The sequence below is a fragment of the Manduca sexta genome, chromosome 3, assembly GCF_014839805.1.
Source record: "Manduca sexta isolate Smith_Timp_Sample1 chromosome 3, JHU_Msex_v1.0, whole genome shotgun sequence".
NCBI lineage: Eukaryota > Metazoa > Arthropoda > Insecta > Lepidoptera > Sphingidae > Manduca > Manduca sexta.
The window spans coordinates 6,656,044-6,683,323 of record NC_051117.1 but is presented as its reverse complement, the minus strand read 5'-3'; the positions used below and the strand labels follow the sequence as shown (position 1 = coordinate 6,683,323).

Sequence of the window (27,280 nt, the reverse complement as noted above, 5' to 3'; positions counted from 1 at the left end):
ACGAGCATAGCAATGTGACCAACCACACTAGACCTGATGGTAAGCGAAGTGAGGTCTTATAGAATGTCGACTGACGACAGATTAGGACTGTTGAAACCAGTTATGCACAGGTTGACCCCGGAACGCACACACTTTTACGTGAGCCACTATGGCAGGTTTTAACACCTTGTGTACGGTTGCCGCTACCCGGGCCGATATAAAATATTTCCTATCACTAGGATTTGCAAGTTTTAATAAATATTACTATTTGAAATATACAAAAGCTAGTGTTTATGTAAGCGACATACCATTTCAGTCTTCAATTTGAGTCTCTCCAATTCGTTCATGCCCGCCGTGATGGCGCGCACATAAAGTTCACACATGAACGGTATCATGTCTTTATTGCCCTGAAAAACAGTTTTCAAGATAAATGAATACTGGCTGACGGGTGATCATTGAAAAAATAAAAACCCAGTTTAATTTGTATTTTTCTATACATTTCTTTGTATGGCAAAATTTGCGTCATACGTTTTGTATTGTGTTTGTATAATTCTATACATTCTAACCACAACTCTTCCTACCCCCGCCCCCATTATGTCACTGCACGAGTCTATTTCCATTCACCTGTCATTCTTGTTCACTCCATTCAAGCGTGAGTGCGTGTGAGTGTACCTTGAGCTCCGCGTGCACGGCGGCGGCGAGCATGTGCAGATGCTTGGCGGTGATGGCGGGCGCGGCGAGCGACGCGGCCACGGCGTGCAGGCGGCGCGGCGGCAGCGTGCGCGCCAGCACGCGCGCGCACCAGTACAGCGCGCTGCGCACTGCGCCCGCGCACCCCGCCACCACCATGCACCGCGCCACCACCACCTAACACACACGGAAACGTAATCACTGTTATAACATTTCAACTCACATATACATACATAATACTAGTCAATGGTTACTCACCATTGCATACACGTCCCAGTAAAACTGGTCAAAATCATTCTGACGAGCGATTGAACACACCCAACATTGAACTTAGACTATATCCATCTAATTGCTGTACCAGGGAAACGGAATAGTTTATTAAATACCTGTGCGATGAGTATGGCGACTTCTTTGGCATTTTTCCACAGTTTCTTATCGCGCGGCGACGTCTCAAGCCGGCTGTTTAACCTCTCCACCAGGTGACAACCATGCCGTAGAGGTGTCTGTTTCGCCTGATGACAGAATTGTTGCGTTAAATTTATATAGACATTATATATCAGTTAAATATAATATAATCGGCTTGGCCTGGGTTTGTATGGAGGCCAACCTGAATTCTTGCTAGTTACATAATTGCTGTAATATGTACTACGTTTAAGCAGATTTTCGCATAACCCGTTTGTATGAGAACAGTAGAGCTATGCAATAGTCTTCACAAACTATTTCCTTTCACATGTTTTATAAATATTTTTATCCCAGCGTGTACTACCTTATCGTGGAAACTAAACTGGATCGTTTTATATTTAGTTATTATTTATTTTAAGGCAGATATTATTATACTTTTTTCCAGAATAGTAATAAAATAAAGAATAAATAAATTATATAACAAAAACTTCTTACGGAGGGGTCCTTTTTCCGCACTTAGCCCATAGTATGTTGGGCCCTTGTACGTAACTTCTTACGGAATCTAAGCATATGATTATCAGGATGGAACATCTTACCAGCTGGATGCATTGCGACCGCTTATCACCCTTGTGCAGTAACACAAACTCTATATCAGTGAGGAGTTCCCATACGTCCACCGTGAACCCCGCCTCTGCCTTGAGTATGTCTGCGAACGAGGGCGTCGTCCTGTCTGGGTTTGGTTTATCTGCGAAAATATTACAATATTAAAGTCAACAATGTATGAAATAATTTTGGTAATATTTTTTTTCTGCATTAATCAATAAATAGTGCAAATTATAGTAAATAAATAGTGCATGTGCAGGTCAATGTTATATTTGAACCACTCTTATGACTGATCCTGATAACGCGACTCGTTAAACGTATGAAACAGATTTTCCGCAGGATCACAGTGGTCCATAACCTCGAGAAAACATTAGTTTATATTTCAAGTAAAAAAAAAAACTCAACAACTCAACTTGAAATCACGTTAACAGTAATATCTCTACCAATTGATAGATGCAAACATATTGTAAATGATTATATTACGTGCTACCTTTTAAATCTTCAACCTGATCCGCGTCGGGCACTATTTCTATGCCCTTGCGCACGCGGTCCATGACGGCGGAGGCGAGCGTCAGCGCGATGTCGTCGCACTTCGACGTCGCGAGCTGACGCAGCCGCGTCAGGAACATCACGCCGCGCTCCTCCTTCAGCCATTCTAGAACTAAAGGGAGAGTATTATGAGTCACATTTGTTCATCTTAGAGCAGTAAATGTAAATAGAAAAATATTTTTTTATTAATACCCATACAACCGAATGCCTCATCTGATTGTAAGCATGTTTACCGATAAACCAAGGCAGCACACGCTCACGACTTTGTACTACAGACTACTGCATGGAGTTTATAAGTAAACCAAACCATGCACATTGCAATCATCAGAAATTGCATAATATAGTATCGCAATTACTTATTTATGGTTTAAAAAAGAGTAACTGAACATCCACTTATCAATGTAATATGAAACTAGGGTTGCTATATACCTTCCTCTCAACCTCACCTTACGCTGAACTCACCTTCCTCGTCAGTGGGCGACTCAGCCTGCTGATCCAGCAGCCTCTTCAAAACGGGATGACCCCACGGGTTCGACAGGATCTTCTGGAACCACTGGCCGCGCTGCACCAGCTGAGTCTGCCACGGCGGACCCTCGGCCTTCTTTGCGTCCGCCTCATTGCGACACTCCGATATGAACGCGCTGATCGCCTCGTCGAGTTTGGCTTGTTCATCTTTACTCGTTGGCGATTGCCATTCCGTCTGGTAGACATTATCATTGTTTTAATAATATGATTTACGCTCTACTACTGTTTGACCGGGATAAGATCCTCAGTGGACATTAGAGTTATATTTGCAAGTGGCTGGTTATAAAAACGAATACATTAGCAGAACCTCCAGTGATACCGAGGGTTTCCATTGAGAAGTGTATCAGTTATAATCTCCAGTGACAGGTACCTCGCGACCTAACATAGCTGGTGTTGTGTTATTACACCCCTGCCTACCCTTAAAAAGGGGGAACAGGCGTGATATTTACCTGTAACAGTGTCTTGGAGGTGTGCCTCTGCAGCCAGCTGAGCAGGTGCGCCTGCGTGGACGGCACGGAGTGGTGGCAGAGCGTGTAGACGCGCCGCCACGCCTCGCACAGGAACCGGGTGCGCTCGCGGAGCTTGCATTCGCCGCTGAGGCCCGCCTCCAAGGTCTGCGGGAAATAAAGTTTTTATTAAAGTAATTTCCTGATAGGTCTCTTGTATGCGAGGGGATGTCTGATGTACAATTATAATGCCTATTTCTATCCCTAAAACCTAGGTGCTAGCTTTTTCACAGATTGAGTTCACAAGGTTAGTTTATCTATTCTTAAAAGTTGACAATACCTATGGTCTGAAAACTGTCATTATCTAGAATGTTGCCTGGTTAATTTTTTTCTGAGAATATTATCCAACTTTTAATACATTAAAAAAAACAGCGTCCCGTTATGCAAATAACATCACTCATCAATTCTCCAATATTCAGATGTAATTACATTTTACTAATGTAGTTTAACATAAATAAACACAACTTCCGCTGTTGCAAAACCAATTTCGTGTTCATATCATATTATCAATGGTTAATTACCTTCATACCTTGACCCTCACTGCTGATAAATAATCGGGGTCATTACCTTACCTACCTTACTATCACAGAATTGGTATGAACATTAGTTAAAAAAAATATTGCCTCAAAAATCTAGATTAGTACACAGCAACTTCCGTAATGGACTTGTTCACTAAATGATAAAATTTACCAAGTCTAAGATCAAACTATGCGATAGGTGGAGTAGGTAACCCCACTTTGGTTATTTCTGCAATCAAGCAACTGTGTACAGGTTCTGTACACGCTGGTTTGAAGGCCATAGTAAGCAATCTATTTCATCACCATCAGCTACATAAAATCCACTGCTGAACATAGGCCTCCCCCAAACATTTCCAGACGGACCTGTTGAAAGCGGCCTGTATCCAGCGTGTTCCTGCGAGCTTTATCAAGTCGTCAGACAATTATTTCTTGGCAATCTATTTAAAATAAGTTAAACTTAGCATCAAAGTTTTACAATTACTAAGGCACTGCACTGGTTTAAAAACTGAATGATTTGAATGGAACTGTTAGTTGCTATTATTTATACTTAATAGTGCCAGCGATTATCATGCAAGCAATTAAGAAACTGATAAGCGCCTGTACCCTGCTAATCTCTAATTGATTTTTTTTTATAAATCTATAAAGTATGTCCTTGAAAATATTGGTATTTCGAGTTGACACTACATTTTTAAATTACTTGTTCCATTCGACCACTATTACTCAGAAAAGTTGATATTATGATCATTGAGCAATATAAACATCTCAATATCTCCTTAACCCGGTCTTATGTGGAAGATTCCCCATATTCAAAGAACTCATTATCTAGTATGCACTATAAGCATACAGTATGCAATATTGCCGGTAATGACGTCATCGTAATCTGATGCATGCCATCTCTGCTATGAAGCGCATTACGCGACGCTTCGAAGGCTCATATATCGTTATTACTCTGCGAATCACGTTTGAGTCATCGCCAAACCTGTACTTATATTTACATATAATAAAATTGTATTAGACTGTACATTATAGACATTGAATATAAACTTATACATATACCGGGTCTTTATACTACAGTTTTTTTATTTTTTATTTGTGTATGTTTTTACACGAATCACGCAAAAACTATTGCATTGAATGCATATTCCACCGATGTATTGCTAGAGGTCTAACTTAAAATATAGGCTCCATTTTAAACAAAGGCTTTTTGACACGGGCGGGGATGCGAGTTAAAGCTAGTGTGTAAAAAAATTGTATGATGCAAATTATCTGTGTGTCGAATGGATTCAAGTTTATAATCGTAAGGACTCGTGTAACGTAACAGTGTTTTTTTTTAAAGCGGTCACGGAACATTAACTACAATAGCGTACTACTAAATCGAGTGTATTGTCAGAATAATAGGGTAATAGACTACTTTTTAAACATGTTTATCAAAAATATGTCATCTGAAACGTAACGGATAAAAAGCATTAAAAATTCACGCAATAATAAACAAGTTAAAAAGATTTGAAACTTGGTGGAAGGGCCACCTGTCAATTAACAGTAATAGTAAACTGTGACGTCACCGAGCGTCACCGGCCATAACGCTGCGTGCTTTAGAGGGAGACAGCGAGATAGCCCTACCACATCCACATTTTTGTTTACAATAGTCCAAATATTAATATCTGCTATATTTTTTAACCAATTGTGTTGCTGATTTTAAAGATCAATTCAGTTTTCGTACATTTTAATTATATTTAAAATAAAATACAAATCAAAAGGAAATTACCCATTTCTACCAACAATAGACATACTTTTTGATTGTCGACCAACATTTCCATACGTCTTTATACTAATCCTTGTCCAATATCATTATCTGGTAAGGTCTCAATATTATGGGAAGAAGGGTACTTTTACAACCACATCTCCCCAGTTAGGTGTAATTTGTAACTATATTTCATATTACGAAGTTAGTATCCAATAGCCAATCGGAGAGCGCCAGGCTAATACTAGTGAATTTATCACTTCATTTGGTTATAAATAATAGTGATTTAGCATCTTCTTACTTTAAACATACGATTTATTTTCTTAGTGCTATAAATACAAGCCGTTTGTAAATAAACTGAAGTCGTTTGGAATATTTGTACTTTAAACATACATATACAACTATCTGTACTACTACTATAAATATTACTTACAAGTCTACTCTGTACGAAGAATCAAAATATTTACTTAAAATATTCGTAAAATTTACTTAAATCATACGTTAATAAATCCTCAATACTTATAACATTCACATAAGTATGAAAACTGCGATTTCTACGTATTATATCTGTATTGTTTAAAGTGTTATGGACATTGACGTATATTCTATGGACACGAACGTCCATATCACTATTTGTTCAAAATCTGAACTAAAATGGCAACCAAAACGTCTCCGTAAGGACCTATTTATTCACTTGAAGAACAAATAATTTTACTCATCTGACAATTATTTTTTATTCAAATCCGGTTTACACTTAGACTCGAGTCCTTATATCATGAGCGCCGCTTCGTACACCACAAGCTGTCAATATTGACCATACTAAAGTCAGTTTGAATGGATTGCAGTTCAATTCAGTTGAACACAGTGAATGTTCGGAAAGCCAAATCTAGTACGTAGTACATATATATCGATGGTTAGGGATGAATATCCACCACACTATCTCAGCACGTATTTTAAGGCATACTATTAGAATATTGTAACTGAGTATCTTCGTTTACAAACATTTCCACAAACTTTAGCATTCACAGGAAAATCTATACCAATATACCGCTAACGAGTTTCTTTAAACGTACTAATTTCAAAAACTATTAAATCGATTTTGTTACATTATTGCCAATAGGAAGCTGTACTACTCCCGAGTGCTGTAAGCTACTTTCTATCCCTGAAAAATATTAAGCGGGATTTTGAAAGAGAAAGAAAGAAAATATTTATTTGCAACAAGCAAAATTACATAATAATTACAAAAACAAAATACTTAAATCTATTTGCTCGTCACAAAAATGACCCCAGCTCAGCTCAGCGTGTACTCCAGCAGATGCTGATCTTCCGCTGGGCCGTTTTGTGATATCACGGGCGGCAAAGGCATAAACAGTGAGAAACTAAAAGCTAACGAGAATCATGGTAAATCTATGCAGGCGGAACCGCGAGCTAAAGCTATTAATAAAATAAGTAGAAAGATTATGTGGCTATTCCCCACTCAAGCTTTAAGAACGCAGGGCCGGACAGTCCGAACAACGAGCCCTAGTCAACAATCCTATCTCTATGTCAAATCTATACATAGACAACAATTTGTTCCGACTAAATTATCGATATCGAACGGAAACTGCCAGGCGGGTGGAAAATAGTTTTGGCAATAGACAAATTCGTATATGATATGCTGTAAAATGTAAATAATTTTACCTTTTTTTAGACGGGTGCGCAAAGTGAACTCACTACACCTGATGGAAAGTGGAGTGGGGTAAAATGGAAGACTGACGAGAGATGATTACCCCTCGACAGTCGACACAATTATGCCGGCCTGTTGGACCCGGATATACACAGATCCCAGAACACTTACATGGGTCACTATGGCGTGTTTTAGCACCTCATATAAAGTGGTCGCTATCCGGGCGGACATAAAATATAGCCTATGACCAGCGAAACTGTGCAAGTACTGTTGTATTGCAGTTGAAAGCATATTTCAATTAAAATCGATAATTATCAATTTTTATTCATCACAGAATGTCCACTAATACGCTTCCTCAAATTAATCCAAAATACTAAAACAGAAATGAAATAAACTTGCCTTCAATATCATTCGGAGGATATAAGTACTATAAAAGCTGAGTACACTACTTACGGCTCTGCCAACCTTTTAGAGATCAATGCTTGAGCTTACTAATAATATTAATAAAATATATTTTAATGTTTCTGAAGAACCACAATCAATTTTAACACTAACCAAATTCTACGTGATAAATTACCAACCGTTTCGGATTTAAATTTAATTAAATCTCATACCAAAATTGTAAACACTTTGAAAGCATCATTATATATTTAATTAATTACTGCATTGTTTCACGTTCGTATCAAATATGAATCGCAATGGACTTGTCTTATGGTTTAATTTTGAAGTGAACATACATTTAGCTTTTAAAAACATTACGCTCGGTATGATGGACAATCGGGTATAATGAAAAATATCGTGCAATGTGTATTTATTTTGTAATTCTATACCATTCGCGCAAAACAAAAGCTAACTGTAAACCAATATGTCAGAGAACCAACAAAGGGTTTAATTGAAAAGAAAGCCGTACTTCTCTATTTCTAATAAACTCGTCTTAAAATACTTTTTCAGAGAATACCTTTTACACGCAACATGGCTATAGGATATAGGTAGTCTTAATTCCTCGGGCATTGTCTCCTAATTTATTAATAATTCAAATACTATTTGAGTATATTAAGCTAGACATGATCTATATCAAGTACCAGTTTGTGCGGCTTCGCCCTCATGAAAGTATTTTCCGGGAAAAAACGTCACGCTATATTCTTTTCCCGGGATGGAAAGAACCCCATGTCCTTCTCAGGGTCTAAAAATATCTCCATACTTAATTTCATCTAATTAAGGGTGTTTTTTTTATTTATCATAAATACATTGCATATGTGTAAAAAACTTCACATAGTCAATCATAGCGAACTCTAACACTTGAGCGAGCTGCACCGTAGTACGCAACAAGTCCAATAAACTTTAGAAATTTAATTAAATGTTTTAGTTATTAAAATATATACAGCTTACAGTATCATAACGCACCCTTAGAAATAAAGTAGCCTAACTTAAAATATATGTTATATATTCTGCTCTTGTAAAAAAAACGACATTCCAAAACATGCCTATGAGGAGAGACAATTATAGAATAGAAACAGAGAATCTCGCTTTCGACGACCGCCCAATTCACTGCCTTCTATATTTTTTTAAATTTTTCATTATTCCGATTTCTACAAATCGTCTTTTTTGAGTTAGGTCACGTCAGTTCCAAGTGTGCGATAATTTTATTCAGTAAAAAAATATAAACATAAATACTATAAACTAATCATAAACGTATCATGTACATTAAAATCCTACCACATAAAAGACTCCAATGTGGATTTGTACCAAATATGGCAAATATTGGAAGCAAATTCATGAAATTCATTGAATGTTAAATTTAAAATTGTGTGACCTATTTAACCCACTCTTCTTTTATCTGACCTCACCCTAAATCAATGTGAGGCCAGTACAACACACTTTTTCATGCAGTGTTGCAGAAGTCATTCGGCTGAGATTTGACAAGCAGTTGCCTACGTGATGTCACCTCTATCTAAGGTAGATGTGTCCTGAGCTATTGTGTTAAAAAAAAAACACCCTACAGTTCCCCTACTGACAGCAGTGTGAATGCACTGTTGTGTTCCGGTTTGAAGGACATAGTAGCCAATGTATTTTTGGGCATTGTGAGACTTATCATCTTATCCTCAAGATGACAAGCGCAGTAGTATGACGCACACTACCCTGTTATTGTAAGTTCCGTATGATGCTACTACTGTTTATGGACAGTTGTATCGCTTACTATCAGAGGAGCGGGACACAACAAAAAATTTAGTTTTGTTTATCCTTGGAATCAGACCTGGGACATACCATTCTACAGCCCACTTAGGCTGGTTAGTACTTTTAGAGCCTATGATGATTGTCCCTTACACACCAAAGTGTTAGTAGTAGCGTCATTTTATAATAAAACAAATTACACACAAATCCATCCTGTTCATATAAAGTTATCGCTTTGTGTCATAAATGTTATCAAAATACTGAACAATTAGCCACTTTACAAAATGATATCTATCATACTACTCATATTATGCGAAAGTGCGTCAAAATGTTTGGATATTTGTCAGAAGTAAAGGCAGGAGCATCTGCACAGATTTGGATGAAATTGGGCACCAGAAATTGACAATGTCCTGGATTAATACATTAGATGTAGGCTTCCTCACAATGTTTTCCTTAACTATTCAAGCAAGTAATAATTGACTCTCAAACATATTTAAATGTAACTCAAATATAATAATGAAAAGAATTGAGATAAACATGGCTGGTTTATATTTCAAAGACTTGCAAAATTATTAACATTAATACAAAACAATGTTCATAATAACAAATTAAGATATTGTGTAACAGGAAAATGTCATGTATACAAATATTATGTAATACATCTCATTTATGTATACAATAGGTATACACTTAGAATCAATAAATAAAAACATAACCTGTTGAATAAAAGTATTTTATACTATATAATTCTAACCAGGATAAATTATATGATTTAGCTTCTAATTTGTTTATTTATTTATTTACAATAAGGTACAATAATGTGAAGGGTCTAGGTATGTACTACTGCAATGTCTATTTCTACCGCCAAGCAGCAGTGTGTATGCACTGTTGTTTCGGTTTGAAGGATATTGTAGCCAGTGTAATTACTGGACATACTAAAACTTAACATCTCATGTCTCAGAATGGCTTGCACAGTGGAATACTGAACAATACTTTGTAATTCAAGGTGTTGGATGATGTTTCTACTGTTTATGGGCGGTCATATCGCTTACCATCAGGCGAACGGCAAGATCGTATCGTCATTCAAAGCAAAAAAAAATTATGTCCCATAACAACAGATAACTAATTTAACTACATTATTCCAACCAGAAGACGGAACATGGGTACCTCTGTTTCATTTCAAAAATTGATTAAACATCAACAGTAATAGTAATATCTACATATACAGACAAACATCTAAGAGATTTGCCAGATAACTAACAGAAACAAAATTATTTCATTAAATTACCAATATTGTGCTTAACAAGTACCAAAATCTAGTTTATTCTGACCTAAACTGGAGCATTGTTAGAAATAGTAAAAACAAGAGACATTTCGGTCACTGTAACAAATGACAATAACATATGCTACACCAAAACGTTTAAGGAACTGAATATTAAACATTTTATAATTATGCACCAATTAATTCTGTTTATACAATTGGCTTATACAATCATTTTAAAGTTACATGTAAACATTTATGTAATTTGTTATTTTGATAAGATAACACACATAATAAGATAATTTCCATTATTATTATTCAACATTTTGATTATTGCTTTTGGAATTTGCAAACTCAGTGATAATTGTTGATTATATTATCTGTCCGTTTGTACTGTATTCGAATTATCAACTTTATGACCTATTTGTTAAATTTTAACTAATTTTGTAAGTCTTTACTGTGGTTGGTGATGGACTGCCTCGGTGGCGTAGTTGTATTGCATGTCCGGTACAATAGCACTCTGAGGTCCTGGGTTCGAATCCCGGGTCGGGCAAAGTGATATTTGGGTTTTTCTGCTCAGTATCAGCCCGGAGTCTGGAATTTGTGCCCGATATGGCGTTAGGCTCGCCCCCTATCACATCATGGGACGGAACATACTTGGCGAAAAGTGGGTGCCCTAGTTGCGCCCCTGCAACCCCTTCGGGGATAAAATGCGTGATGTTATGTATGTTATGTTTACTGTGGTTTTGATTCTAAAAATATTATCTAAGAATACAAGGAACTGGTGTATGAATTATTTATAGTATATTTATATATTAAAGAATGCTGATATTTAAATATGAGATATAGATTTAAATTACTATTAAAACTGAACTTTGATAAAAGCCATGCAAATCATTACAAGTTATAATTATGCTTGGGTAATTACATTTGTTTTTTTATTGTTCCAACTTTTAATTGCCTCATAAGTTTTTATATTGACCCCTAGGCATGATGTGTTAGTAACTAACTACACACACATACCCATGTTTTTAATCTCTGAATTGATAGGTAGCAACGAAACCAGTAGACTCATGTTCCATCATCCATATGCTGACTATTGATGCTAGGGAGCAAGCTTATAGCTATATTGAATAGAAATTCCAAACTCCAGGCTGATACTAAGTAGCAAAACCCAATATTATTTTACCCAATCTGGGACCAAATACGAGACCTTAGTAATACAGTTGTACCATAATACAACTACACTCTCATAGCAGTTTAACTAATAGTCGAGCTAACCGAACCTAACTAGAGTATTCTTTTATATTGGAATCAAATGACAAGGGAAATACTGATATCAATTGATTGTAAATGCCACACAATAGCTAGAAATACAACAGCTAACTTTGAAAAATAAAGTATTACAGGGCACATTGATTATACTTGGCTAACTGAGAAATTACTTAACTTCTTATAATGCCCAGTAATTACACAATTTATACTGTCTTTTAAAACTGAAGAATTGAAAGCTCTTGGAAATGTTGAGACTAAAATATAAATAAATCTACAGCAATAATTCTGTAAAGTAGTTATATTTCAATGACAAAAATTCTCATTTTCTTAAGAAATCTTTACCAAAAGGCTGCAGTCTTTAAAGCATCAGTAGAAAATCATAATATAAAAACTAATAGACAATCCGAAAACTAGTTCAATTTCAAAGTCATTACTAAAAATTTGTTGGATTTTGTATTTTTGTTTTATACTATTATTGTCTAAATAAAGAGTTTTTCTCATTTCCTAATTGTTCATAGTTCCTAACTGTTTAACACTAGAATAATTTCCAATGATGCAAGCTACTCTTTATCCTAGGAACAGAATTTAACAAAGTTGATGACCAAGTAAGATTTAAATACATTAATCATTTTACATAACTTTCTAAGTCATTTGTAAATTATTAAACAATAACGACAAACTATAGCATAAAATGTGTACTGTGATTGACACACCAAAATATGCGCATTAAAATTTTTTTGTCTTTGCATAAGATATATATTTTTTTATAAGTTATTATACGTTTGTTATAAAGACGAGCAATGTACCCTGACTTGACTTATTGCGTAGATTGTATACTGTATTTCCGATGTTTTATTTAGCCGATGCAATGTTTTTGTTTTGCTGTTGATCTATTGTTTTGATTATTTGGGCATAATGGAAATGGCTTTAAAGCCGGTTAATTTCTTATCTTAATTTAAATTACTTTCACACTTAACTATATGTATAATATTTTATTTTAATGTTTCCATTATCGTATTAATCAACTTTTTTTAATATTTACGAGACAATGCTTTACAACTCTAAATGAAACTCGTTTTACTAAAAAACGATAGGCAAACCCGCAGCGCGCCGCTAGTCAACAAACAGCTGATGTATACTCAAAACACCGATTAACTAATGATTCATTCCAACCTCACAGCTCTTAGTACAATGGGTAATTTTTTTGCAAATGTCAAATATATTTAAGCTACGTGACTGAAAGATGTTATGATATGGCTGCTGGCCATCTTCAATTCACCGAGAGTGCATTGTCCATAATACGCATTTCAAAGATTACACATAAGTGCTAAACCACATGTCTAAATTCACAATAGCTGCGTAAAAAAAGGTTATCGAGCCCTAAATACCGACAATTCAACAGTTTCTCACTAATAATTGAAAGAATTCTTGTCATCTTCCGATCGCATATTTTTGCTTCGCAAAGCAAAAATAACACATATCACGGCTAATAAGTTATCTATAATATTTTTTTGCTTACTTTAACAGCACATTCCATTGAATATAACTTGATAAACCATGAAATAAATGAAAACAAGAGTTCGTAAAAGGCAAATATGGCGGCCGTAGATAGAACTTCAAGTCCACAACGGCGTCGCACAAAATAAGCTAATCTTGATGATTATAAGAATAAAACTTACCTTGTAAAGTTCGATATAATATGTTTTGCCTTTTTGGCCACTTGTTTGATTACTTTTCACGTCTTTTCCATCATTTGTAGAAGTCATTTCTCAAGAAAATATCGCGGGGAGACATTTATGCGCTTGTGTTTTCGTAATGGTGTTGTCAAAGTAAGTGTTGCATGTGTTAAATTATAATATTATTTGCTTTGACAATTAATCATCTGCAACAGACCATGTAGTCTGACAAATTAATTCATAATTTCATTTCTTTATCCTATTTTAGTACCACAGTATTGTAGTACATTACTGTAAAGATTTATCCCGAATATATATACAGTATAATCCGTTTATTATGACTCTGCCTATATTGACCAACCTCTTATTATGACGTAATTACACTACGAAGTTTGGTTTTCATATAAGATTCTTTATAAAAAAGTCGGATATAATGACTTCCCTTACAGTGACATGTCGCTTATTGTGACCCCTTTTTAATAAATTATGTCCTGTTATAATGACCGAAATGATTCTTTACGCCTTCAGTAATGTTCGTTGATGCCCGACGACGTTCGGCACGTGGCTCGTTTTTATTTTGAATCTCAGTGATGGGGAAGAAGAAGTCGAGGAAGAACCATTACTTACCGCAGAAGAGGCATTAAAAGCTGCACAATTATTATCCTGATTTGTTCATAGCAATATTGAAAACGATAATTTGACCATAGCGATGTCTTCTATACACAATAGTATTAGAGACTGTTTTTACAATAAAATAAAAAAAACAAAAGCAGACAAAAATTACAGATTACTTACATTAAAAAATACAACTTTTATGTACATACATACATACATTTTATAAGTTACTATGTTTCTCTATTAAAGTACTTAAATACATGCATACCATTTACATAAAAATGTTTTTTTTTTTCACAAAACGCTTTGTATGACGTATACATACATACATACATTTTATAAGTTACTATGTTTCTCTATTAAAGTACTTAAATACATGCATACCATTTACATAAAAATGTTTTTTTTTTTTCACAAAACGCTTTGTATGACGTCCGCTTATTATGACGTGTTTGTCAATTCCTTTCGATGTCATTATAAACGGATTCGACTGTACTTAATTTTAATAAAAAAAAATCCAAATTATCTTTGTTTTATATAAAACATTCCGTAGTATAAATATGAAAAAGATGTCAGAGCCGAATCTCTAAAAAATTATTTTATAGTACGAAAACTATCGTTATCTACTACTATATTATTAAACTTTTAAAAGTTTGTGAAATATTTTGATGTTTGTTAGAAGTAAACGGAGTGACTACGAAAGGGATTTGGATGAAATTAGATACACGGATTGATTATGTCTTTTCTGTCTCGGTCATTTACTCTTGTAAGTCATATTTGAGATTGTTACTTTGATTTTTTAAACAGATGGCGCTCTTGTGGTACAGTTAGCATATTGTATATCGAGGGTATAGTGCTAAAAGCCAATAAGTATGAAATTGTTACTTTCGAGATATTCAATGTTTAAGTTTTAAGCACCAAAATATTTGACATTCAAATAATATCGTCATAATAATTATTTTGTGCTAAAAGTCTATGTATCTAAGTAGTGTAATAACATATTTTTAAGTTTCTGGGGTAATCAATTTTATCGTAAAAAAAATATAAGTTACAAAGGGTGCCGACTTATTGGGTTTTACCCCAAGAGAAATTAAACATTTATTTTAATTTGTCAATTAGTTTACTGTATGAAAGTCACAAAAAACAGGATAAATCACTCTTTATCACTAACAGACGTTGGTAGTTTGGTGTAGGTCTTTATCAATAGGAGTTTCTCGGGTGTAATGAGTTTCTCGCACATATTCAACAAGTCCTTATTTGTTTTTAGGTGTATTAATTGGCATTTTACACACATTTCAAGTCTAACATTTTATTAAATTTTAATTCTTTCACTTTAGAACTAGTATTGATTTCAATTATTTCTTATCTATCTTTTTTCGTAATAGTCTTAGTCCTCTTCTTTCTAGCTTCTGTAAAAACGTTCTTCCACTCACTTACGCTACTTATTGTTTTATTTTTTAACGCTGTTTATTGGAAGCAGCATGCATGGAGTCCACCTCTATATGCATGTTGCTGCGCTTTAAGAATTTCTGTTTAATTATATTAAATGATCAATGTTTTCAACAGAAGAACTGAAACGTACTGATTCTTGTTTGGTCTTATTGATATTGGTATATTTCAGAACTCCCTGTTTTACCAATTAACTCACTCCAACAGAGGCTTTGTTGGGTAATTTGATTCATATATCGTAAAATTGTACGACACAAATTTTTCCATGTAGTATACCTATAATGTACCTTCTCCTCCATTTGTTATGAGCAACCCCGCTTGCAAATCCATAGTATAGACATAAAAGAGTCTTCTGTATTTAAGTGCGAATTTTATTTGCATCTTTCGCTGCATGACATGTATTTTTCGATTTAAATGGTTTTCATATTTTTTTTAAAAAGATCTTTCCACATGGATTTTTCATATTTTGGACAAATGTTACATATTTATTAAGCCTTTTTATTAATTAAAAAAAATCTTAATTTATATTTATCATTAAATATGTTACGATATTGATGATTGCTGAAACTACTACTTTTCATTAATCTGAAAATTTCCTGTTATAATCAACACATGTTATTTATAGATTTAACGCCAGGGGCCTAATACTTTTTTTACTATCTTTACTACAGTATTGGGATTCAATTACAGGAAAAGATTCTATGGGTTGTTGGACAAATCCAACATATTTAGATTTTAGAGCTCGTTTTCTTAGGTGGTTCTTTGTTGCCGCATTGATCGTCACTATTGAAAACTCCGAACGAATCTGCTTAATCTGCTATTTGATATCTACACTATCATTAAGGTCGCTTAAAAAAAACGAGGACGACTTGGAAATGTGTTATTGAAAAAGTATTTCATGCTAACTGTACGATCCTTATAATTGGATTCTTTTTGTAATTTTAATTTGATTTAATTTGTAATTATCTAATTGAGAAGCTTATTAAATAATTAAAAATTAAATCATAACGATCTCTTATTAGAAGTAACTTTGTATATACGAAAAAGTACTCACAAAATGAGCGTACACCTGATATCAGCGTCTAAATGCAAGCTAATTGCACAAATTTCCTTCCTCGATCACCCATCGTAGTGCTTAACATAAATAATTAGCACTAAATTGAGAACAATTAAAAACAAAACTCGCGGGCTATTGTCACAAACTGTCAACAATAACGCTAAAAATTTGATTGATTGGGTTCTTCCTTAAACATAATTTGAAGAAAGTTAGTTAACAAAGGAAACAAATACCATATAACTCAACATAACTTATATCTTTTGAAATAAAATCGAAAAATGAAACCCAAAAAACACATTTATTTTGTTTTAAACCTTTGGTTTAGTTTGTTTTCAGATAAAGGTAATTAAAGGTAAAACCCGTTAAATACTAAATAATGGATTTTACCTTTATGTCGTTGGTAATTTAAGTGGTAATCATTGAACACTCAAAACAAATAAATAGCTATAACTGCTTTAAGCGTAAATTAAAAATATTATTTATCTAGTTAACTCACTTTATGGTGTTTTAGTTTATCATTAATGTCGCAAAGTGGCCACTTTATTGGGTTATTACATTAAGTAATTCGCTTTATACTGTGAATTCCGCTTATTGGATTAGACCAATAGAAAGAGCGTCAAAAACTCATTAAGATAGACCAATAAAACGATTTTTGATTTTTTGGCACTTATTGGGTTTTAGCACTATACCCTCGATATCTACATGGTTAGTTTAATATTAGTTAGAATTGATTTCCTAACTTTTATCTTCGAAAATTAAAGTATGCAGTAAAACTTTTACTGCACTGGGAATTCCACGCATGTATAACTGCAAATCTATACTATTATATAAAGCTGAAGAGTTTGTTTGTTTGTTTGAACGCGCTAATCTCAGGAACTACCGGTCCAAACCGAAAAATTCTTTTTGCGTTGGATAGCCCTTTGGTCGTGGAGTGCTATAGGCTATATATCATCACGCTATACCCAAAAGGAGCGGAGCAGTAATGGCTAATCTCAAGAACTACCGGTTCAAACTGAAAAATTATTTTTGTGTTGGATAGCCCTTTGTTCGTGGAGTGCTATAGGCTATATATCATCACGCTATACCCAAAAGGAGCGGAGCAGTAATGGCTAATCTCAGGAACTACCGGTTCGAATTGAAAAATTATTTTTGTGTTGGATAGCCCTTTATTCCTGAAGTGCTATGGGCGATATATCATCACGCTATGACCAGTAGGAGCGGAGCAGTAATGAAACATGTTGCAAAAATGGGGAAAATTTATTAGTATTGAGAGCTTCCGTTGCGTGCACTGCGTAAACGGTTGAAGTTATGCAACAATGAAGTATGACGGGATTGTTCCTCTTAAAAAGTTCTACAAAAATATATTATAAAACAAAGTCCCCAGCTGCATCTGTCTGCTTGAACGTGTTAAACTCAAAAACTACCCAACGTATTCAAATGAAATTTGGTATGGAGACAGTTTGAGACCATGGGAAGGACATAGGCTCCCGGGAAAAATATAGCGTGACTTTTATAACGGAAAACTTTATAACGCGGGCGGAGCCGCGGGCAAAAGCTAGTTTAGGATAAACGTATCGAAATATTTCATCTCCAACTACAATTAATGAATGAGAAGATTTAAAAGTTTGCATACAGAGGAATTACAATAATGTGATGACCTTAGAATTATAACATACAAGTACAAGAATCAATATGGTTTAATTATATTAAATATACACATACCTTAGTATCTCGTTACTCGTAAATAAGTTCCATGGCGATTCAAGCTTTAATATAATGACAAGAATCAAAGAAGTAAAATGTTGCTACAGGGTTTTAGTTTTTAACTGAAGAATTTTACAACATATTTGCGTAATATATTTGATCCCATCAACCGCTCGTAGCTTCCCCACGTTTAAGATTTAAGTACACATAGGGACAGAGAAAGCGACTTTGTTTTATACTATGCAGTGATGAGAACTAAAATAGCGAAAAAGTAAGATTTATACTTATCCGTCGACAGTGGTTTATTTACAATCATCATAGATAACATTGAGATAATAATAAAAAAAGTTTTTGGTTGTGGATAATTTCTTTATGGCATATTATTTTATTGCGTTGGCAATACTGTGGTACAAAGCAAAGCTAGTTGTGTCAAAAAAAAATTGCGTTTTTCTATAAAATAATCATAAAATAAAGTAGAAAAAATGTAAAATACATTAGATTCGAAAAGTTAAATATGTACGTAAAGGTGTGATATAACATTTTTGTCAACATTATCGTAATAATTGTGGTGCTCGCAAGTAAAAAATTATGTGTCAAAGTGTAGGGCAATAGAAGGGACGATGAATTATTACTTTATATTCATTATTTGATATTGAAGTATATTGTAAACACGATAATCCATAACTTTAGTTAAATTTTATATGTGTCATGTCCGATCGGAGACGCAAGTCTTGTTAGGGCGTGTAATCCAGATCGACACATCTGGTGATCCTTTCCATTACCAATTGGCTGCCTTTCTCGCTAATTGGCAATTTATTTAGTGTTGTTAAACATTTAACATCAATTCCAGCATTCCTTTATCCGCTAAAAACATCCTATAGTCCCATTCTCGTTAAATTATTTGTTTGTCATACATACATCTATTTAGTAGCATGTGAAATTGTGAGTCTGCGAATATTTTTCAAGTATTGTGACCGTATGTACATATTTAACAGTTCTGTGTCTGTTAGCGATAGTCAGCTCGGTGTTGTGATGTGTTTATCAAGTAATTATACAATATTATATTACTGTATACCAACTGTGTGATAAGATTGCTAAAATGGCAAAAAAGTCGGAAAATACCGGCGGGAAATTGGTGACGGTGTCTGTGGTCGGGCTGTCTGGTAAGTAAAACATATTAAAAAATATAAGTATGCTTAAAAATAATAATTAAATTTGTAAATTAAGAATTTGATAAGGGCCACTATTATGCCTCTATTCAGTCTAGATTAGGGCTTTATTGTTAGAAAATCAATCAATATATTACTAGCATTATTTTTTAAAAAAGAACACTTGATTTCAAAGTATTTGAATCATACAATTCTGATTTATGTCCCATTTATACTAAAATATTATTTTCTTTTACAATATTGCCTGAATTTAAAGTGTTGTATTAGTAATATAATAAAAGTCACATCCATACAAGTTTACATTTAAAATTATAATTATTCTAATAAGAAAATAAGAGCAATTTGATAAGACAAATAAAGGTGCTTAGTCAATAAGATTCAAAACACATTATTGAGTGGTAAAACATAGAATTAAGGATTTTTATAGAATGTCTTGTTATGCTGTTCTTTTATATTTTGAAATAATTTATTTAAATTGAATATCAGTTTACAGTGGAGGTACACCAAAACACTTATAGGTAGATAATAATATAATTGTTAATGAATGGTAAAAAAAATCTCTTAATAACACAGAAACTACCACTATTGTGTTTGTGATGCTGCCATTTCAATTTATGTGAATAGAAAAACATCCAATTAATTGATTTTTCTTTTCCTGTCTTCACTATCTTATGAAACATGCAATGGTTAGTTAATTAAAATATTTATTAGCAGCACAGTAATGTATGGTTGCAGTGTATTAAATGAAACGAAAAGTAAAAATACAATGTATGTCGTGAGGTTATAAAGCGATCATTGCAGAGACATCATTTTGGACAGAATGAGGTATGTGTGGCCATGCTGACTTCTCATTCTTGAGTAAGGTCTGGCATTGTATATTTCTTTTTGGGACACATTTTCTTCTGATATTTTCTCAGCAAACCTATAGACTCAATAATGTAACAGACATATTAGAAGACTATGGGTACTATAGTTCTTAATGTATAGTGATAAGGATGTGAGTAGCTTTCCTTATTTTAAATATTTCTTTTGCTCTATTTCTATAAACAAGGTTCCTGGACCGCCCTGATTTAATAAGGACTACCTATATAGTAAATATGAACGTTGGATTAAAATTAATATATTGTTGATATAAGAATATAACATTCATAAATAAATTAAAATCTTGTTTGTATAAAATATATGCAGATGATACTTTATTTAAGGTCATATAAAAAAAAACAGTCTTAACTTGGAGGATCCTAAGTAGATATTTAAGGCATTGAACTATTTAATAAACAAAATCTGAGCTGTAAGGTCTTGGTGGCAGCCGAATCGGCGCAGTTTAATGAACAAAATTCAGCTGTTATAAAAGTATTTTTAAATCATGGAATATGAGTGACACGGTGAAAGCGGACGTCCCGAACGACATGGTCTTAAAATTATGACTAAGCTCCTTAAATAAAGATTAAAAAAAACATTAAAAAATATTTATTGTCAACTATGATAAATTCATATGTCAGTAGTAAGGCTACTGAATGGTTCATAGTGTGATAATTATGTTAACAGCTTTTAAATGAGAGTCAAATCAAATGAACGCATTGCCTCTAATTGAATTAAGAGAAACTATTTTCATTCAAAATGGTTGTGTAACAATATACGGAACACAGTATTGCAACTTCCTTAAATTATGTCATTGTGTTTTACAATGGCTGGCATTCCTTTTGGGTTGTGATCTTACTGTCTGGTATAAATACTATTTATTTGGGTTAATTTTGTAGGATTAAGGCCTGTTAAGTTGTTATTCTTGTATTTATAAATGTGTAGATAATATATACCGAAAATGTGATGATAAAACGATGATACACATTATTATGTGAAACATCATTGTTAAATACGCAAAATACTGAATGATTTCACTACTTAAGAATATTTTTTTTGGATAAGTCCTAAGATTTTGGGTTATAAATAGTCTTTGATTGAGGGGCGCGTGCTGGGGCCGAACCCCACACGTAATCAGTAAAATTAAATCATAGTTAGTAATAATGTGCATTTTAATGAGTATATTTGACCTTCATTCCTATCATGACTGCTCCCCAATTAGGGGGAAACAATTTTGCTTCATGCGTAGGACACGAAGTTGCAATGTCAAATTATAATTTACGCTTTTCGTGCATAGACTTTGCCATGCTTGTTCTCTTTGAGACGTCGTGTCGGAAGTAAAAATTAAATCCGAAATCGATTAAGCTACAATGGGTTCCTGCTCATATATGTCTTTGTGGTAATGACACAGCAGATTTATTAGCTAAAGAAGCGACGACGGAGGGTATATTTTTAAATCCTGCACCACATTTCAAGGAAATGTTAACACAAGTAAAGCGTCACTGTATCCAACTGTGGAATGAGTTTTTTGATAAACGTTCCCAAGAAAAAGGCATATGATACCGCACGATTCAACCTGAGCCGTTACAATCTCCAAGGATTACTGATTGTGCTTTGAGCAGACAAGAGCTAGTGGCAGTAATGAGGCTCCGCTCTGGGCATGTTCCGACAAATTTGTTTAAGCATCTTATGCAGGCGTCAAACTCCCCAAACTGCTCTGACTGTGGAGTCAGAGATGACGTAATTCATGTTTTGTCGGAGTGTGTGCGGAGTGGGCCTCATACTTTGAGCTTTAATGTGGGCAGCATAAATAGGTTTTTGTCCATTCCAGTATCGGAAGAGGCTAAGGGTTTATTAAAAAAATATTTTGGTTTATAAAAATTTAGTAGGCATGGATAAAAGTGGATGTACGGAGCGACATCGTCGTGAAATAACGACCAAGCTCCTTAAATAAAGATTAAAAAAAAAAATTAAACAAATAATCGCAATAAAATCCACAAAAACAGTTCTATTTCAATGTCTAACTAGTGGAAATATAAGGAACTTGCTATACCGTTTTTTCATATATCAATCACCAGCAATTGTGAATGGAGACCGATATCTATTGTTACTTTGTTATCTCCACTATTTCCTGTTATCATGGTGCATGCGTTTAGTTTAATTTGTTGGAGAAAGGCGATGTTATCTCGGCAACCTTGTTTGGACGTTAGATAAAATATATTGTGAGTTTAATGCACCATATACAGCTTCTATTGAGGTGGGCCATTGGTTTTCTTGAACAGTGATGGAATTTCTGTCTTATATATAAATGAGAAAGTTTGTGTTGTTTGGATGTTGGTTAGAAGAAAATGCGGTAATTGCTGAACAGATTTTGATGAAATTTGGCACATAGACTATAAACTAAACCTTAAATATTTCACATGTATTTGATATTGGAACCGTTTATTACTATAAAAACCCTATTGGGTTGCCGGCGAAAAAAAAGTTGACCACGTAATAATTGAGAGCCACTTCAATCACAGAAAATAAAGTTTTCTTATTATATAAGCTTAAACAAAGTAATATCTCGGGTGGGAATTGTAAGCATGAAGTCTCTCTCTTCAACGTTTACGAACATAACTAACGTGCTATTATCGAAATGAAACCGTTTTTTGGATTTTATCACGGCGGTTTTCTATATTATCATTTTCTTTTGAGGTATATAAAATTGGAAAAGTAATATTATTTCGACGTTGTAACTTTCGTGTAATCATAAGAAATCATTAACACACTATTGTTTAATATCGTTCCTTAGTTTTAAATGATTTAAAAATATGTTACCAGATGTATTTGCGAGAGGGTCTTTTAGATTTTTTCTGTAGCTTTGAGTCCTCTTCGACATGGGATAAGGTCAGGTGAAAGATATAACGCTATTGGTACAATTATAATTATTGCACAACGAACATTGTACGGTTTGTCGTTTTGAAATAACTTTTAAATACATATTAATCTCTAAAACTCCTCTATAACCGCTACGTCTTTCCTGAAGGTCGTAATAATGCACCTTCAGAACTAGAACGGTCTAATCAAAATTTTGAGGGTATACATATAATTAAGATATTTAAGATTTAATTTCATCCAACCTTCTATAAATGGAGACAATTTACAGTAAACATTTTTAATGATAAAAATAATAAATATTCGTATCCTTTTTCGATGTTTTAATAAAACTAATTCTTTACACAAGTCTCTATGATTCTAAATGTGCGATAAATATTTGTTTATGATTCCACCAGGTACGGAGAAGGAGAAAGGCCAGCTGGGCGTCGGCAAGTCGTGCCTCTGCAACAGATTCGTTCGCACGCACGCCGACGATTACAACGTGGACCATATCTGCGTGTTGAGTCAGGTATGTTTGTTTATGGATCGTCGACCGTGTACACTAGTTGGTCTGGAAGTTGTATGATGGGCTAGTGTGTGATTTATGTCTGCTATTGAATTTTCAAGAAGAGAAGGCTCGGGTGTTGATTCATCGTATTTAAGAGTTCGTCGGGCACCTGGGGAATAATCGCAAAGTATATTTGCTGGTGGTAGGATATAGTTTATATCCGCCCGGATAGCGACCACCGTACATTAGATGTTAAAACCCGTCATAGTGGCGCACGTAAGTGTGTCGCGGTCCTGTGTATATTCAGTTCACACAGGCTGGTATAACTTTGTCGACTGTCGAGGAGTAATCATTGCTTGTCATTCGTCACTGTGGCGGGTTTTAACATTGCGTACGGTGGTCGCTATCCGGGCGGATATAAAATATATCCTACCACCAGCATTCTGTTTTGAGGGGCATTGAAGCGTAATTAATTTTGTTAAATAAAAAAAAATAAAAAAAAAAAAACACTTGGCATTATGAGATTAAGCACATGTCTCAAGGTTACGAGCGCAGTGCAGTGCCACGCAGTTTGTAATTCAAAGTCCTGTATGGTGCTACTGTCTACGAGCTGTATCGCTTACCATCAAGCGAAGCGGTTTGCTAGTTTAGTCATTCAGTTCCCTAAATCGTCTTGTATCGTGGCTAAAAATGTTGCCGTTAATTATCGTAGAGTGCTTGTTAATTGCTCTTCTGAAAATATCTCATTAAATACATGTTTATTTGTTATGCCGACGAACTTTATACATTCCATGTTTAATTGTTATGATGGACTTTGTTTAGAATGCGTTGTACAATTCGCTTTGCTGGAATTCTATTTGTAAATAGGAAAGAAGTGTATTTTTTTTGTCTCCATGATATGGAGTCTTTAGGGTGGCTTTTGTTTTGTAATGGACTTCGTGGGGCTGATGACCATGCTGATGATATAAAAGTTCATTTTGAAGAATAAAATATTGAAGTATGCCTTGTAGACGTAACTGCTGTCTCCTAATATAGTAATTAGACCTAAAAAAAAAAACAAAAAAAAAATGCTCTAGGTAAATCTATACTATGATATAAAGTTGAAGAGTTTGTTTGTTTGTTTGAATGCGCAAATCTCAGCAACTGCTTCGATTAAAAAATCTTTTAGTGTTGGATAGCCTATTTATCGAGGAAGGCTATTAGGCTATTTAATATAAAAGAGCCCTTGAGTATTATATTATTTTTCAATATTCCAGAATGTATATTATTTTTACCTCATCTGTTATTTTATGTCTGACCGTATTTAGACCTTTAATGTTACAGTATTTAAGTAAACTGTTGCTTGCACCATAAGGAAACACATAAGCCATTTTCGTATAGGGAAATTACTTATCTTTCATACAGAGCAAAGAGACAAACCTAATTTATAAAAATAAATAATTATTCCATATTAATAAATACTGCTTCGGTAGCATGTTGTATTGCTTGCACGGTACGACGGCTCTGAGGTCGCAGGTTCGAATCCCAGGCAGAAGTGATATCGGCGTTTTCTGCTCAGTATCGGTTTGAAGTTAGGAATTTGTGCCCAATATCTCACTAACTCGCGCTTAACAAACCATTTCACTTAATTTTATTTGGTTTCTCAAGACACAGGCTCAGCCTAATTTGAAAATCTCTGGCAATTTTTTTCTGTACGTTTCTTATATTTAAATAAAGATGTTTCATTTTTCATTTTTTCATTCAATATGGCGATAGATTTGCCCCCTATAACATTATTGTGTGGAATAGACATGACGAAAACTGGGTGACCGGGTGCTTCTCTATCTACCCCTCAGGAGATAAAGGCGTTATATTTGTGTGTGCCTGTAATTAAAATAAGAATGAAAGTACGTCTATGTGTCTATTTCATACAATATAACGGCTAAACTGTTGAGCAGAGTTTAATAGCACTTGGTATCGGAATAGCTAGACTTTGTAGACGTATTACCTTAGTTCATACAAAATTGAAACGCACATAGGAAACGTTTTTTTCCTAGTAAGGAATTAAATAAAAATTTTACTTTTTAACCATCTCCCCACACAGGGGCGCATTCAGCTTTCAAGTCTGGGGGTTATATAGACGTGGTCTAGTCAGGACAGTCTCCAAATTGATAACAATAATAAATCTAATTACAAAAGGAATAGTATGTTTTTAAATATTTAAATAATGAAATCAATTTTTCTCCGAACATAAATTAGATAAACAGCATGTAGTAGTGTTATGCGTGTCATACGTATGTGTTTGCTATCATACAAGAAATAAATTTAAAAAAATATATCAATGAGAGTCATTGAAAAACTATCATAAGTCAACTTGACCCACCTAAGAGGGGGGGGGGGGGGGCTCATGACCCTAATGGACCCCTCCCGGATCAGCCCTAGTCCCCACATTCACCAAGTTCAACAAAACACTTGGAGCTATAAATAATCGCACGCTCGCGTTACTTGTGTATCATTTGTACAATGTGTTTATTCGTTTATATTGTGACCTAGTTTGTTTAATGCTTAAAAAGATGTTGATCAATAATAGCTCATCTCTCTGTCTGTTTAAGGTTTGTGATGTAACTACGCAGATTATGACTTCATTTTTCATAAGGCTGAATGACTTAAAGTCACACAATGTCAATAAAATACACACATGCACACACATCATGTATTTATGTAGGTATGCGGAGGCGCAATTAGGGCACCCAATTTTTTCCAAGTGTATTCCGTCCCATGATGTGATAGGGGGCGAGCCAATCGCCATATTGGACACAAATTCCAAACTTCGGGTTGACTGAGCAGAAAAACTCAAATATCACTTTGCCCGATCCGGGATTCGTATCCAGAACCTCAGAGCGCGGTCGTACCGGGCATGCAGTACAACTACATCACCGAGGCAGTCAGTCAGTTAAATAAATATACTAAAAAAGCGTTTCTCACAAACTGTGGCATCACCGAACGGAGCTTTGAATTTCACTTCACGTAACTTTAATATACATGTTATCCTGAAACTATTTAACCGTTTACGCAGCGCACGCTATGAAAGCTCTCAAAAGGAATTAATTTTCTCTATTTTTGCAACATTTTTCTATAATGCTCCGTTCCTATTGTTCATAGCGTGATGTTATATAGTTTATAGCCTTCCACGATAAATGGGCTATCTAAAACTGAAAGTTTTTTTAAATACGAACCAGTAGTTCCTGAGATTAATTTGTACCGTTATATAATAATATAGATATAAATTATGCACTCTAGATAAAATGTTGTGCAAATTATAGATACCGTAGAAATTTAAGCTGGTTCGTATTTGGATCCATGCAAAAATACTATATTTACTTTGTAAACTAAAAATTGCTATTGGCCTTGTAAGCCACGAGAAGAAATGCGCCAATACTAGATTACTAAACATTTTGACTCGTGGCGCCATTTACCTTATAATAGTAATTAGTATTTTACGTATTTTTTTTTTAT

The 27,280-nt window shown here is 34.3% G+C and overlaps 2 protein-coding genes across 4 annotated transcripts in view; one reads left to right on the top strand and one right to left on the bottom strand.

Annotated features, from left to right (window-relative positions):
• LOC115452533 overlaps positions 1 to 13,738 on the bottom strand; it is a 34,518-nt gene extending 20,780 nt beyond the window's left edge. The window contains 8 exon segments of the mRNA XM_037439300.1: positions 288 to 386; positions 652 to 846; positions 1,056 to 1,181; positions 1,668 to 1,816; positions 2,165 to 2,335; positions 2,686 to 2,923; positions 3,198 to 3,362; positions 13,567 to 13,738. Coding sequence (XP_037295197.1) covers positions 288 to 386; positions 652 to 846; positions 1,056 to 1,181; positions 1,668 to 1,816; positions 2,165 to 2,335; positions 2,686 to 2,923; positions 3,198 to 3,362; positions 13,567 to 13,653 — 1,230 coding nt within the window. The 5' untranslated portion in view covers positions 13,654 to 13,738.
• A 5,039-nt stretch (positions 13,739 to 18,777) lies between these two features.
• The window catches only part of LOC115453223 (rho GTPase-activating protein 190), a 43,226-nt gene continuing 34,723 nt past the window's right edge, over positions 18,778 to 27,280 (top strand). The window contains exons 1-3 of one of the 3 annotated variants that reach the window (XM_037439128.1): positions 18,778 to 18,904; positions 19,399 to 19,551; positions 23,694 to 23,806. In XM_037439128.1, the coding sequence (XP_037295025.1) occupies positions 19,488 to 19,551; positions 23,694 to 23,806 (177 nt within the window). In that variant the 5' untranslated portion in view covers positions 18,778 to 18,904; positions 19,399 to 19,487. Of the gene's footprint in view, positions 18,915 to 18,944; positions 19,552 to 23,693; positions 23,807 to 27,280 lie in introns of those variants that run through there. The other 2 variants (XM_037439121.1, XM_037439136.1) reach the window with 2 other exon arrangements.